The 16,653-nt window shown below is 38.3% G+C and overlaps 1 protein-coding gene across 6 annotated transcripts in view; it reads right to left on the minus strand.

The window, feature by feature from the left end:
• Positions 1–16,653, minus strand: part of ABCB5 (ATP binding cassette subfamily B member 5) — a 49,066-nt gene that overhangs the window by 13,593 nt on the left and 18,820 nt on the right. For all 6 annotated transcript variants that reach the window (XM_031590080.2, XM_090142690.1, XM_090142691.1 and 3 more), the window contains 11 exons: positions 15,939–16,110; positions 14,828–14,952; positions 12,387–12,564; positions 11,784–11,897; positions 10,891–11,001; positions 8,367–8,492; positions 7,027–7,230; positions 6,022–6,192; positions 3,705–3,866; positions 3,250–3,489; positions 1,130–1,276 (listed from right to left, as the gene is read on the minus strand). In XM_031590080.2, the coding sequence (XP_031445940.2) occupies positions 1,130–1,276; positions 3,250–3,489; positions 3,705–3,866; positions 6,022–6,192; positions 7,027–7,230; positions 8,367–8,492; positions 10,891–11,001; positions 11,784–11,897; positions 12,387–12,564; positions 14,828–14,952; positions 15,939–16,110 (1,750 nt within the window). The remainder of the gene's footprint in view (positions 1–1,129; positions 1,277–3,249; positions 3,490–3,704; positions 3,867–6,021; positions 6,193–7,026; positions 7,231–8,366; positions 8,493–10,890; positions 11,002–11,783; positions 11,898–12,386; positions 12,565–14,827; positions 14,953–15,938; positions 16,111–16,653) is intronic.

Consider the following 16,653-nt stretch of genomic DNA (forward strand, 5'->3'; position numbering starts at 1 on the left):
GAGCATGCTCAGCCTCCATGTGCTTCATGGTCTTCTGAACAGTGCAGGGCCTGGCAAGAGAAAGGTTATCTTCTCTGGCCTGATCCTGACAATTGGAGCCTTCATCTTAGTCAGTGTTGCAATGTAGCAGTCAGAGTCAGTGGTCTGTCCAGGCTCCAGGAAATCCAGAAGGACTGCTCCTTTCCTGTCCCAAAAAACAGTGAGCATCACTTTACCCATTGAGGGCTGCGTCTTGAACTTCTTTGATGGATAATTCACATGTTGCCACTCCACAGACCACCGTTTTGACTCTGGCTCGTGGTGGTGACAGCACATCTTGTCACTAGAAATAATGTGATCCAGGAAACTGCTGCCTTCAGCTACGTATTTGTTCAACAGGTCCTCACAAACTTGAATATGGGGTTCTTTCTGTTGCTGTGTGAACATTCGTGAGATCCATTTGGAGTAAACTGTGTGATATTCAAATGCTGCCACAATCATTTCCAACTCACTGAAGACAACACTTAGCTCCATACACAGTTCCCTGGTGCTAATCTACAATGAACTGATCAAGATGCTCTTCATTTTGTGGTATGACAGCCATGTACAGCTATCCTGAATGTGTCTTGTCTTTCATATTGCTGTTCCCACTCCTGAAATGCATCACCCATCACCTCACTGCTCCAACATTCGCTATTTGATCTCCATAAACATTTAGCAAGCATCAAGGAATGGCAATGGGTGCCACTTCTTCTGCACAGGGGAATCCAAATTTGTATCTTTGCATCATACTCACTTTGATGTGAGACACCAGTCTGTCAGACTGCCCCTCTGCTGTCATTTGTCACACATCAACAAAATAGCATGGAATATTGGCAGGAAGGTTCAGTGTCTACTGTCATACTACCGACACCCTTCTCTGACATCATGAGCAAAAATAGTAAAATAGAAGAAATTGCTTTTGGAGCAGCATTAGTAATTCTGTTTTTTCTAAAGAGACATCCAACACCTTTCTACATGCTCCTGGATACCTGAGATACCTTTAGGAGGGACAAGGGACCTACATTTACACAAATGAGTCTCATCCAACCTTGCATACTGGCAGAGCATGAATGAAGTTCAAGATTGCAGCCCATTTGCAAAAACTTACCCCAATGATTTTTCCAAATATAACAGCAAATGCAGGATGGACCCCACCTGAGACAGCAGCAGCAATCACTCCCAGTAGTACATATAGCCACTCAGGTTTATTCAGAGCCAGGATTCTTGAGTAAGGCACAGCAGGGAGATTTTCTTCCTACAAGAAAGAGAAGACTGCAAGTTTTCCTTGGAAAGTTGCAGAACATGAAAATCCACAGGCAGCAGGAGTTTATTAAGTTTTGAGTAGTGAACTGTCTTCATAAACTACTGAAAGCCCTCTCTTTGCACTCCAAGTGAACTAGCACACTGGAGATCTGTAGCTTTGCTTCTCCATATTCCAGAACTTCAACAGCACAGTAAAAGTTAAAAGACAAAAATGTAACAAACAGCTAAGTTATGAGGAGAGAATGATGGCCAGTACAGTTCATTGAAAGTCAGGATTGGTTGGCATGAATGCCAACTTTAACACTTGCATCATTATAAAGAACTAAAATTCTTGCTGTTTAGAGCCAAGAAAAAATTCCTCCAGTTCAGCTGAACGCTAGTGGGTTGGCAGTAATATAATTGAGTATAGATGTCATCTATGCATCATCACCAAGAGCATGAAAGAGGAATGTATAATAGTGAGCTAGCCTTTGAAAGTATAAAAAATGCCCTGTTCTGCTTTACTTACTTATTCAAGTATCTGTGCCTTCACAGGACCAGTTTTGGAAAAGCAAAAACTGAAAATATTGGAAATGGGACAAAATGTAAGGCAGAGTTATGGTTTTCTGGTTATTTTATGCAGTCCTTCAGATGCCAAATTAGGGTGGCTAAAGCCTCAGCCATGAAAGCGGACTGATTTTTTTAAATAATTAATTACAACACCTGGACATTTGATTTCTTAAATTTGTGAATGTGATGAATACGTAATTCATAAGCATGAACATCCACAAAATTCTGAAATGAAGTCTTAAACTATACTAAGTAAAGAGTCTTCATTTTTGAAGATATGTATCTTCTCGTGATAATAGGAATCAATCAGTTCCTTCATATTGTTTGAAGTATGTGTTAGCCAGAATCCATACTCAAAGGAGAAGGAATATAGATACAAAGTAAACTAAGGTTTATAAAAGTAGATTAAATAATCAGACGTTATCTTATAGATGAAATCCAGATAAAATCCAAAATTTCATGGATTTCCAAGAATTCAAGATTTTGGCTTCAGAATTTATACTTTTTGAATTTGAGGGTCCTGAAGTTTAAAAAAAAACGAACAAAAACCCCAAGTAATAATAATTTAAAAAAAAATTACACAATCCTCTAAACTTTTTCAGTGCATTTCACGCAAAAAAAAAAATACTGCAATCCAAGCAGTACAAAATAGGAAAGTTTAGTTTCTTTTGACTTGCCTACTTTTAGTCTAACCCAGAGATCACAAACACTCTTCTTCTATGAACTGTAGTCAGCAAGCTTTACTCAACTTTGACAAATCAAGGTTTGCTTTTCAAATTTCATGACTTTTATTCTTGTTTGATACTGGTCAATTAAAGTGTACTATTTGAATTAAAACCTCCAGAACTGAATTTTGAGAGCGCATACTGAGTCAGAGATTGAGAGGCTGAAGAAAAGCAGAGCTGGGGGAGATAGAGTTGTTTTATTAACAATTCAAAACTTTAGGGCCTTTTTTTCTTTTTGATACACATGCACTATGATATTCAAAAGTGCATTAAAGCTTAGCATGCACATCCTATAGATTATATTATCCACTAATATTTGCAGTGGTGAGTACTACGAGGTAAAGAAGAATCCTGCAACTGAAATCTCACGTTTTAATTGGATAGAATTAAAATTTCACTGACACTGAAATAGTGTTCCTAGTTATAAGAAGTTTGATAAATCAATAACAAAACTTTCCCCAACTTGACATTTATTTCACTACACTAATAATGTTGAAGTGAAGTTTCGGTAAGATGTACATGATTACCTCATATTCCTGGGGCAAATACTCAACCTGGTGAGTACAGCCTGTGGTAGGATCAGAAGAAAGGTTGCATGACTGTCAGCTATCTAAAAATAATTAAAGTTATGGGCTTTATGATTATGCTTACATACAATCACTAAAATCTAAGTGAAAGTTTTAATACCAACCTCCAGCTCTTTTTTCTTCTTCTTTTTAGAGGACTTTTTCTTAGAAGAGGATCTTTTACTCTTATATCTGCTGGATCTTCTACGAATGCTGCCTCTCCCAGTTATCACTGGTTCTTCAAAGTGATCTTTAAGGTTCAATTTCTCCACAGAACTACTTTTGTCATTTTCCTCATACTCCTCGGCTTCAGTTTCTTCATCTTCTTCTGATGTACCATCATCTTGAACGTTACTGCTACCGCTCTAGTGAGATTTCAGGATACATGATCAAAAGACATTTTGAGCAGGAAGAAATAAGAGTGAAAATCATTTCTTATGACTGCTGCTGCTTCAAGCAAATGCCCACTGATATTTATGGGCCAAATGTTTCAGTGTAATGGCACAGCAATAGGCTAGGATCCAAAAGAAATGACACAGCTTGATGAAATGGATAAAAATGGTAAATGATTTGCCCTTACTTGCTGCATTACAAGAGAATAGTAGACTCCCTTCTGCAACATGAGTTCACTGTGTGTTCCTTGTTCAACCACAATGCCTTTCTCAAACGCAGCAATAGTGTCAGCAGTCCTGATGGTAGACAATCTGTGTGCAATCACAATAGTGGTACGTCCAGTCCGAGCCTTGCAGAAAAACAACAGCAGTTTACATTAAAATGTGCACGACTACGAATGAAATAATTCAAGGTTATTTTAGGCATTTATAATACAAAAAAATCCAAACTTAAAAAAAATTTTGTACAAGTATATTTTTAGGAAGTATAACATTTGCATGACTCCTGAGAAGACTTTACTGAAAACTGCAGAGTAGCGGAACACACTTGGAGTCAGAAAGGTGTTTTAGTCACTCCCCAAAACCCTCTTCCAGTCCTTTGAAATAAGTTACTTCTCAAATGTTCAACTAATCCAGTTTCAATTTTGCAGCTAGAGTGTCCAGAGATAGGCCTGCAGGTTATGTGCTCCAATGCCTTGCAGCTCCCACGTGCAGCCAAGTTGTAGGCACATCTTTCATGCAGTGACTGTGCACGTGTCAGCCTACAGCTGCCAGAGAATGTTCTTCCCTCCTTGCTGACACCTGGAGCAAGGAGAAACTAAAAGGTAATTTTGCAACAAGTATGCTGTGTGGCCATGGAAACTGCCAAAAGTGACTTGCTACTCAAGTACAGTGCACTAGCACTGTAAAGGTGTGAAAGGTGTGGAGAAGATGACAGCTTCATAGAAGAACTGCTCCAAGGAGATTTGGGTTCTTGGGGCTCAGTGATGTGAGTCACTACAAGCCTTTGCAGGAGGTCAGTTCTGGCTGGTTTCCATGCTATGCCCTAACACGTAGAAGTGCAAAGTCTTCAATCACTTCAGCTGAGACTTGTGATCAGAACAAGCAAAATACCTCAAAAAGATGAAAGGTTATCCAAAAAGCATCTTACTATATGCATCTGCATACAACTGCTCAGAAGTGGTGTGCATTTGTGAGGTTAATAGCTCCTCAGTTGTGGAAATAAAGACTAATGTTAGCACAACTTTTTCCATTAAGGGAATGTGAGAAGAAATTCATAAAACCCCTTCAGAGACTGCATTGATGGACATCAAACAGCTGTTTAAAGATGAGTAAGTTATGATTCAGGGTTCATTTTGATGTGTTCTGGGAAGACAGAGCATATAGAACAATTGCCTTAATTTGGCAATCTCTTTTATCCACTAAATCAAACAATAAGCTTCTGGAAGAAGTGAGTACGTACTCAGAGTTAAAGAACATGCGAAAGAAGACTACAGTTGAAGCAGAGACATTATAGTGCTTGTCTTCACAGAAATAGTATCACCTATGCAAGTCAGATTAGATGAATGTTACTTTGGCATCTTCATACTATCTCAGATTTAACAACATCAGTACAGTGACATGAATATAACAGCTACATATTACCTCAGATTTAAACTGATTGGTGATGAAGGTGGTAAACTCTGTATTTCCCTTGAGCCATACTTGTAACTCATATCTGTTCATTACTACTGAAATGAAAGGCAGGATTTTTCACTTAGGTTTTCAAAACATTAATTATTTGATACATGAAACAACACTCCAGTCCAGCCACGCAGGGTTCTTTTTTATTAATTTTAGAAAAGTATCTGTATTCCACTGTATCCTGAAACTGTTGATGTAACAGGGCTGTGAGGAAAGGACTGTGAGCTGGAGGGTCTAGATGTACAGGTATGACCTAGCAGCTCTGCTCTGCAGTACTGTCTGCCCTAGAGCAGTGGGCTGATTAAAAAAAAAAAAGGGAGCAACAGATGATAGTAACTGGCTCTGCTTTATGCTCTGTGTGGGGTCTGATGCGTACTCACTTTCCGTAAAGAAAGAAAATGGCTCAATTCCAAGAACTTTCTGAAAATTATGAAACAACTGTATAACAAAGAGGAACACTATACTAAACATTGCTATTATTCTATCTGAAAAAGGCCATTCAATCCTCATACCTTGCCTTCATAACATGCTAACATACTTCACCAATAAATGAACATCTGACTTGAAAAGGAAGCAAAGGTTCTAGCTACATGAGTATAAATGTTTTTTAATGTTATTGCTAATTACTAAAGACAACTGAAATGATTCCTAATTAGAATTGTTTTAAATTCCATTTTAACCCTAAGACTGGGGTTAAATCTAAATTTTGTTTTCCGGTTTTCATAATTCCAATGGAAAGCTGCTCTGAAAACTGTATGTTAGTTTTTAATAGCTACTGCACATCTTTATGGTCATTGACAGCTTGAATAACATGACCCTTACCTTATCAAGAGCGGCTTGAACTACATATTCACTTTGAGTATCTAGAGCGGATGTAGCTTCATCCAGAAGAAGAATCTTTGGATTTCTTGCCAGGGCACGAGCAATAGCTATTCGCTGCTTCTGTCCTCCACTCAGCTGAGCCCCTCTCTCCCCTACCATGGTGTTAAATTTCTGAGAAAAAGGTTAAAAAAAGATGTTGGGACACCTCTACAAAGAAATCCTTACTTCTCTGCACTACTATAAGCACCCAGTTTCTAGACAAGAGATATGTTTATCTGGCTGACTTAAACATAATCAGAGAAAACACACAACTATATCCACATGCCTTGGCCTTAGCCAAGCCCTCCTACCCCCGTTACACACTTGACATGTCAACATTTGAACTTACATTTCTTAAAGTCCCGATCTCTACTGTTTGCCTAAGAATGGTCCAAATCCTGGATTTTTCCCATGACAAGCCCACAAAAGTCATCTCTGCATTTGCCAATATACACATACACAGATACACATATTTATATATGCACACATCTAATAGGTGTAAAGCATCTAAGGGAGCTCAAAGCTGTGAGTATCAACTTAGGGAAAGCTAAAGCTCTCAGCTGCTAAAACCAGCCTTAGTTCAGGTCATACTTTTCCACTTTCCTCTCCTATTTTCTACTGAATGCACAGGCTGCTCCTGACAAAGTACTAGATTCCTACTTCTTCTCTTTCAAAGCCCATTTCCTCCCAGGCTATGTGAGAACAGCATGTGTGGTAATATAGCTTCCTCTTTCCTCAGTTAGTGCATTGATATTTTTTCCAGACTTAGACACAAATCCTTTGAGGGGAACCAAACAAAGGCAGAGTGTCCCTGAGCTGAAAGTTACTGAAGGCTTGTAAGAGTATTTTGGGCAGTTATACCACTTAAATTTATAAACTTAAATTCTTATGCTCTCTGCCAGAAACAAGACACCAACATAAATGGATCTTTCATTATTCTACTCCAAAAAAAGTTCATGAACTCACATCAGGCAGTCGAGATATAAAGTCAAAAGCATTGGCTTCCTTGGCTGCTTGTTCAATTTCAGCATCAGAAATGTCTTCTCTGCCGTAGCGAATGTTCTCAGCTATTGTTGTCGCGAACAAAACAGGCTCCTGGCTCACAATACCAATATTTTCTCTTAGCCACTTTACATTAAGTGTCCGAATATCCCGACCATCTAAGGTGACCTGAGATTAAAAATATACGTCAGAAGCTGAGGAAATGCATTCTGTTTGTAAAAAGTCAAATAATTGTTATTTAATAAGTATCAGCTACAAGAATAGAAAAAAAATGATGGAGCAGCAACAACAGAAGTTTTTTGCATCTGCTGCACAACATATAAAATGGTGAGGAGCAGCATAACCAGAGAAGATGTTAGGTTTTTATTCAGTCTGAGAACAAAACCAGCTTAAGAGTTTTCCAGCTTTCCTATTGGCTTTTTACCCTGTTTACATGCCTCCATGCCTCAGTTCATTGTCTTATGGTCTTCCCAGTTGTGGCTATGCAATTTCTTCTGTGGCTGTGCTTTTCCCCAAAAGAAATAATCCAAGTCAACTTAAAATAAATGGGAGGTCATTTTTCTTTTCCTAGATCATTTGAATGTGACCCTAAAAATATTTGGAAAATCAGCACAGGAGAGGAACAGTAAACTGAAACACAGATAGGAATGAACAACCACAGAAATATCAAGTTTAAGCAGCTACTATGCTGATAATTGATAACTACCTTGAATGCAATGATAGTTCAGTATTTAAAAGCACTCAACTGTTAGTATTATTTCGCTCCATTTTGTCTCCCCCTTGGAAGTTTCTGAGAAGCATTTACCATTCCTTGATTGCATGGAGCAATAATGGAATGATGAGTAATGGTGGAAAGTTTTGCTGTGGTATAGCAGATAGAGGAAAAATAAGACAGGAAAAAGACTACTTAAATAGGAAAACTCCCCAGTTTCTGACCAATGAAAAAAAAGAAAACAAAGTTTTGTTGGATAATACTTCACTTTAAAAAAAATACAGTATCTTAAAAAACATGTTAATGAAAATAAATTTGAATAGATACAAGTTTATAGACTTGTGGTATTTACTACTTTTGGTATCACAAAGAAAGGGGAGAATAATGAAGTCAGGCCGCCAGAAGAAGACAGCTCATTTGAAGCTTAAATTGTGGAAATACATACATACAAAGAGAAACGGTCAGATTTGATCAACAAGCAAAGATTCAGTGAACATGGAAAACTCATGCGTATCTTACTAGTGTGTAGTGCTGCTCCCCAACCCTTTCCCCTTGAAATCCCTTAAACTACAGCACACTTAAAAGCACTCACTTCTCCTTGGTCAGGATCATAGAATCTTTGCAGCAGCTGAACAGTGGTGCTTTTCCCACAGCCACTAGCACCAACTAAAGCAATGGTCTTTCCAGTTTGAACTTTCAAGTTTAGACCTTTGAGGATCTAGAAAAAAATAATTACATCTCTGTTTGACAAATTTGATTAGAGAACAGCCTTTCACAGTAATTGTAGCAATAATCAAGGCAGTGGTAAAGGGGCATAATTTAAGTGCTGAGCATTATCAGTAAATTAAGCATATCTGGGAATATTCTGGGGGCACTGATAGAAAAAGAATCTGCATTTGTTCTTGTACAGCGTTCTAAGTTTTGAAATAGTATGACTACATACAACCTGTCTTTTGGGAATGGTTCCTGGACTCTTCTAGCTACCAAACAAAGCCTAGGAGTTATTTGAGAAGATTGATAACTGGAAGAGACCAAGTTCATGCCAAGAAACATTTTAAGAGTTCCCTCCAGCATGGACGATTGCATTTCAGTGCCTGGGAAAATTCCTGAGGACGTGCATACCAACTAATAGAGACATAGCCCTGGTATTCTAAACTTGATTGCTCTGTTTCTGTGATTGGTGAGATCTGGCAGAAGATTCAGGGACTAACGTTCTCCTGATTCCCCATTTTCCAATGCTTAGACAATGATATAACATTTAGTTATGAATCTCAAAATAAAATGTTTAGCACTTTTGAAATATTACTGCTGAGAAACAAGTTTGCTTTCCTTTATTTTTAAAATGTAAATGGCTGTTTTGACAAGGTAATAGTTGGAAAGTCCTTAATAAATCTTCATCCTTATTGCTAACAGCCTCTGAAAACTAGGGACAAAATACAAATGAATGGTACCTTTGTTGCCATTTTCACATTTAGGAATATTTTACCTCAAACGATGTCAATTTTATATACGAGCAATGCTGTGTTGTTGCCAAAATATTTGGCTGCCATGGGAACTCTTGTTGTTTATATCAGGCTGATTTATAATTTTGCCTACACATGTTTTTGTAATGAGAGATCAAAATGATTGCAATATTGCTCTCCTTTCCCTGTGTCACAACCAGTGAGGTCTGTGTCTTCCAGAAGCTGATACCATGATACCTACATTACCAAGCTACAGCTACATTCTGAGTAGCAGGTGCAAATAGTTACGATCACCCAATAGTCTAACTCTCCTATCAGGTAAGGTGTTATCAAAATTAACTGGCAATTGCTGGACTCCTTAAAACTGATCTAGTTTAGTCTACAAAGGGGAGATTACACCATGTTACATCAATTGCCTGGGAGACTAGATAACTTCTAAACATCTTTGCTGTTTCTTTTTGACTTTATTAAATAACTAATGCTATTAGCAGGGAAAGTTGTTGACTCAGTAGACTTGGGAAGGATGACAAGACATTCCTTATTTTCCTCCCCTTCAGCTTGCAGGCTCAAAACACAGCTTATCTACCTGGAGAGTATTTCTAGGAAGAACAATTAATGGTCTGATGAAGGCTGCCCTGTCACCTCTGGTTTCTGAGTCAAGAGTAAAATAAAATGCCTTCAGTTAGGCAGAGAGCCCAGATCTGTGTCCATCCTTTGCTGCTTTTTGTTCAGGAAAAGGATTTGATGTGTGATGGGACAGACTCCAGATAACTGAAGTGAAAAGACACATCCAAAGAAACAGCCACAGTGAAACGAACTTCCCCATCCTCGTCTGTCAGTTGGCATACTCAGCCCTCAATTATTGACACTTGAAATCTTTATTTCTACTGGTTTCTTAATCATCAAAGAACTGTGGCAAATCATTCTTTCGCCATTATAAATGTCTTCAAAGGATTACAAACTGTTGGTTTATCTCTACCATTCTCAACAATACACAACTGTATCACCACAGGATTAGATCACCATGACAACAAAATAACACTGCATAATATAGTTACTGAGGAAGTTCAGCTGGCAGAGGATATGAACATTTGCTTATTGAAGAGCAATTTTAACACTTGTCCAGAATAACATTTGATTTCCTAATGTATGTTTGAAGAGGCAAGACTGGATTCATCTGGAGGCATATTGTTATAAAGCCTAACTATCTCACAGGTCACCTCCTCACGCATCAAATCACAGCAATTCAGAACAACCAGGAGACTGCAAAGAACAACTCCAAGGCTTAACTGTAAGATGTAGGAGTTTTAGTGACAAATACTGGGGGCGAGGGAAGGTGAGGTGGAATGACAACAACAAAGAAAACCCTTATTTCATTTATTGTCAATCTTGTTCACAGAAATTCAGAGTGGGAGCAACACAAAACTTTTCTTAGCTTTGTCCTGCACAGAAGAATAGTGCACAGGTTGTGCAGTGGCAGTAGATAAAGAGCTTTATCTTTTGACATTGTTTTCTTTTGCCATTTGCTCACAACCTCCCAAGATAGGCATGCATTCAGCATATGAGAAAAGCAACAAAAGGGTTAGAGAAAAAAATCTTGGATGTAGACTGCAAGATTTAAGTATAGCAGGTGCATCTGAAATTTACACTTACTGTAATATCAGGCCTGGACGGGTAACTGAAATGGATGTTTCTGAATTCAATTTCTCCTTTGAGCTTATCTGGTTTGTAGCCTTCCTTAGAACTGCTATCTATGAGCCGTTTCTGGAAAGAAGTTTTGAACATATAGTGCTCATTACTTAACTTTGAAACTATTCCTGCTGGATGCATTGCTCAGTACATAGCTGATGGCTTACACTGCATCACACCACAAAGCAGTTACAGATTATTTGCAGGATGCTGAATGCAGGAGAGCTAAATTTTAATTCTATAGTTATGGTGCATTTTCAAATGCAAACAAACAAGAATTGTAACTGAATAACTTACTATCTCATAGACAAAACACAGTGCTCAATAGGAGTTTTACACCCATTTGGAGAAGAACGAGGTAGCTATTTCTGTACAAATTCTGGAGTTCTACTTGTTTTCATTATTTTATATACACAGATATCCAATTGCTGCACAACAGCAGAACTGAGATTAATATAGCTTCATGAGCAGTATTTAATTCCAAACAAACCCACAATCAAAGCACCAAAGCACCACCTCAGCCAAAACTGTGCATATATGCATTTAAGAAAAAAACAAAAATGTGCAGTGCCATAACTACTTTCCCAATGGAGCCATAAACCTAATATTAGAGAAGACTTCATCTATAATGATGCACATATGAGATCACCCAACACTCACTGTAACAAATAATAAGGTAGTTTTCTTCATACAAATAGTAATATTTAAGTGCTGGCATCTATAGAGCTCATGATCTGGGTTTTGGTTTTTTTTTGGGGGGGGGGGAGGTAGCTTTTTTTTTCCTTTTTTAAACACATCATGGAAAAAAGGTGAAATGTTTAAGTCTGGTTGAAATGCTTTTCTCTTTAGATTCTCACCTTATTGATAATTTGATATACTTCATAGGCAGCCCCACGTGCGTTAGCCACACTCTCCAAGTTGGGAGCTGCTTGTCCTAGGGAAAAAGCTCCAATAAGCACAGAGAAGAACACCTGCAAGAGAGAGAGAAAAGCCTTGACATTAATAATGATTACAGACTCACCAAGCTGTCACCAGAACATCTCTGTGCACCCTTTCTACGGAAATTAAATGTTCAAGTGAAAGGTGTATTTCAGTCACTCCTGTCCACTCCTTTTTTCTGCAATGATTGGTAACTTTTTTCACGTGTTTTTTTTTTTTTTTTGGCATGAAGTATTTCCTTTTTCTGGCTTCTACACTTTCCTGATTTTTTTTTTTTTAAATCATCATCTACAAACAGAACTCATCTTTCTCTTTTACTTTCCAGATGTCATCAAAATTAAGAGACCCTCAACATTTCAAAATTTAGTTGAGAGTTTCCTACTTGAAGTCTTTAGGTGGTGTTAATTTAATGGACACTTCAGATAAAAAGGGATCATAAATACTTCTTACATAACAGAACTCTCTTGATTCTGCAGAATTATTATTATTATTATTTTTTACAGTTGCATTCTTGTACTTACAATTAACACACGACCAATGTCATAATTTTCTTGCTCCTCAGCAGTGAGCTTTGTTCCATACCAAAATGCAAGCGCATAGGATCCAAAAATAAGAAACTGTGAAACACCCAGAGATGTGTTGGTAGTAATGGATTTTTTCACTCCAACACGTCTAGCAGCTTCTAAATTAGTATCATATCTGAAAATAGATAAGGAAACCATAATTTGACATGCCATCAGATCAGTGTTTCCTATGCTCTTTTCTGGTTAAGAGGTTTCTCCATCACAAAAGCAATTAAATTCTCACATAGCATAGAGTATTTTTGACAAAGGACTAGCAGATATAGAATTCCTTTGAATAATTTTGTTTTGACACATGCTGAGATCATCTAGTCTTGTCATTCACATTTTTAGATGACAGCACTACAGAAGGCTTACTTTGAAAACATTTAAGTAGCACAACTTCATCATCATGACAAAAAAACATCACCAGAGCAATCTGTGTTAGCCTTAGAAGGAGGTCTTGATAGATAACGTTGATAAACGTTTTTCAAAGGCAAATTCACATTTACAAATAAATAAACATAAACAGAAAAATAAATACTATGGATGAAGGCAGTAAAATAGAAGCCAGGACTCCCCCTGATGCCAGAGGGCTGAAAGCTCCTTGCAGATATAAGAGGGCTGCTCCAAAAGCAATGCCTCTTATTTCGTTCTGTTGGCCCAGGACATCAGAGGCAGATTTTGGTGGTACAGCAGTAGAGGCTGAACTTTCCCACCAGTTACATGTTGCTGCTTGCGACAGATGGCAGCAGAGGGACAGTCTGCTGAACTGGTACCTGACACGGAAGTGTGCATGAAATAAAGTGGTAGAACTGAATTCCTCCATGAAAAAAAAAAAACAGCACCCACTGACATCCATCAGCTTTCACTGAACAAACGCCCAACTAGTGGATGTAAGCTCAGCGAGGCAGTAGGTGATATATTTTAGCAGCGGCGACAGCAACGTGAAAGACAAGCCACATTCTGGACAGCTATGTATAGCTGTTATACCACCAAATGTAAAGTGTTTCAATCAGCTCATCCACATGCATCAGCTAATGGTGGTGCCTATGCAAAAAAATAGTGTTTTGCAGGTGAGAACTTGCTCTATCACAAAAGTGTGCAATAACACTGTTTATCTGTTGTGGCTTCCATGGAAATAACAGGCTTTACTTTCAGAGCAATCTATGCAAATACTATGAAAGTACTATGCCTTGAAGGGTCCTAACTCTGACGTCATCATGTAAGAGTTATGTAGGAGTCACAATCTACAGTTTGGAAGTCACTAGCGGAAGTCTAGTTAACCCCACAGGAAGACATTAATTCCTAGGAAAGCCACTAGTACCAAAGCTTTTCTTCCATTTAACGTGAACAAGTGTGGAAGGAGAGAAAACACCTCAGTGGCATCAGGGGGGAAAAAAAACCAACCAAACAAAAAAGCTAAAAAAAAACAATGGAAAAAGAAGAAAGTTTGAAGTAGTTCTCACCACTGGACTTTCAGATATTGGTAAGGAAGAAGAAAGTCTAATCTATGTCATTTCTTGTTTTTTTTTTCCTTTTACTTTATAAACATAAGTAGTCACAAAATTTTTGCAAATTCATAGCAAATCCAGTTAAATAGAATATGATATAGAATATCTAGAACTCAGTCCTTAGGAGACATGCAGAAGCAGACACTAGGACCCTGAGCTAGAACTACCATCTAAGAAAATTTATACAAGAGCAGGACAAATTGCTGTCAAAAAAGAAACATGGGTCATCCAGCCCAGGTCTTCTGCTTTGCCTTTTCCAGCTGGATGGTACTGGTGACATACTGTATCTACATAGTGAATATTATCATTTATTTTGCAGATATATCTAGTAACAAGTATTACATTTGTGATTAGCCACATTTGGCTTGTAAAAGGTAAGTTGCTAGATTCACGTGACTAGGACCAACACTGCATTATGCCAACAGATGTTATTTGCAAATCATTACAGTAATAAAAGGCAATGATGCGATTCTACTTAAGACCAGTAACCAGTGAGGCTTAAATGTAAGCCATTAATCAAAGATCAGAACAGTAGTGCATGTTCTAAAAAGTCATCTATTAACCATGTGCTTGGCTGTATTTGACTACTAGGTAAAGACAACCTTTCCACCACTTTCATTTCTAAATACAACTCCAGATCTCATCCAGAAGAGAAATTTGTGTCTATGCTACAGTGATAACACTGAACAGCCTCTATTGACTGTGAGTAGTTATGTTTATCTTCAGGTGAGCTATACACTTACAGAAGAATAAATAGTCACCAATGAGAATCTCACTGCCTTGCCTCTCCAAAAACAAACAAAAAAACCTTCAACCAAAATAAAATGAAACCCACAATCTCACACATGTTCCATATTTTAAATACAAGTATTAGTTCAAAAAGCTTACTTTGCTAATGCCTTCTGCTGTCCATTGAAAGCCACAACAGTCCTGATTGCAGTCAAGACCTCTTCTGCCACAGCTCCTGCTTTGGCATAAGCAGATAGCTCTTTAGCTGTAAGGGATGCCAGAAGCTGGAAGTTGAAAACTGTATGTTACTGCAGCATACTGAAGTGATATTCACGCTGTATTGGTGAATATGAGCAATCAACAGTCAAGGGAAAGGACAGAACTTTAGGAAAGCAAGGTCATCTCCTCTGGGCCCTGAATTACTCTCAACTCCAACTTTTCTCATTGTGTCCCCACTGCAGTTAAAGACCACATCACATCAGCTGATGACTTAAAATGTTCTTCCTGGACTAAGGACAGCCTACAAACTACACTGTTATGTGCATGGGACCAAGGAGGTGAGCTGTGGCTGGTTGGACCCCCATGAAGACGTCTGGGAACTCCATAAGGAAAAATTTAATGGACTGTAGCAATAGCACTGTTCTCTAGATAATGGAAATAAACAGCATTTTTTCAGAATGGTTCTCAAAGCATATTAAAAAAAATCACAAACTGAGGTGTTCGGAATCTAAAACAGCAGTGATTTTATTAAATTATGTATGCTAATCACACTACAGCTCCCAATACTCTTCCTACCTTCTCTGAAATACTTGAATAGGGGGTAAAAAAAAAACAATGTAGGTAACCACTTGGAAGTGCAAGCAGTACCCGTAAGTGTGGCTACAATATATGATAAGGGAAAAACCTTTCCTTGTCTGAAAGGGAAAACTATTGCAGCTATGGAGTGCATAATCTTAGCAGCATGAAGCCTGGTAAATCATCTGCAAGAAATGTGGTGTTGTCAGGCAGTGCTCTGCACAAGGAAAATAGTATGCAAGGAAGATGCTGATCCTCCTCCTGCCACACGACATGGAGACAGCCTAGACAGATGGGAGGAACAGCATGCAAGTAAGTGCTTGGGAACCCACAGAACAGCTACAGAAGCAGAAATTATAAAGTAAGTGTGGAACAAAGCTCCCAACTTAGAAACAACTCTAGGTTTATCCCATTATGACCCTCCTCCCTGTATATGAAAAGAACTGGTTTTGTTTGTTAACCCCAAAACACTTACAGTTGACCAGACTGCAGCTGATGCAGCAAGCAGTGGACTGACTGACAAAATCACCAGTGTTAGCTTCCACCCATGGACAAATCCTATAATAATCCCTGTCAGAAATGTGGAAAAAAACTGTACAAATATACAGATCTTATCTCCAATGCCTTCATGGATGGTGTTGATATCACTGCAAATAACAATAATAGAAAAAAAAGATAATTGTTAGCTTTCAATAATTCTACCTCTCCCTTACTTCATCCTGTGTGGCCATTTCCTAACTGGCATGCTAAAACCTCTAACCGCAGCCACTGAGCAGTACCTCTAGTCTCTCTGTGGCCAAAGCACAGCAGGCACCTATTTGTTAGGACTAGTTTTCTGTACTTTCTACCATTTCCTGCTGTTTCTGTGCCCAGTTACTAGGTGAATTCTAGTTTCCTTACCCAGCATCCGAATGGAGTACACAAGTAAGCAGCCAAACTGCTCCCTCACCTCCTGTGACCCTCTCCAAACCACTCTTTCCTCTGTGTTCTCCAATACGTTTTACATTCCTAATTTAGGTTACAGCCTCAGAGAAAGCGTTATCCCCATTCTATCTGAAAACCATTATTTGAAAGAACCTCTGTTTTTCCATGCATACTTCCTTTCCTATTTTCTCTTCAGCGAGTACAGACACTAGAGCTGAGAGGAATTTCATTTTGGGTTCTCTTGCAGTTTTCAGGACATCACTCTG

Source organism: Phasianus colchicus, chromosome 6, assembly GCF_987193195.1.
Source record: "Phasianus colchicus chromosome 6, bPhaCol1.hap1.1, whole genome shotgun sequence".
NCBI lineage: Eukaryota > Metazoa > Chordata > Aves > Galliformes > Phasianidae > Phasianus > Phasianus colchicus.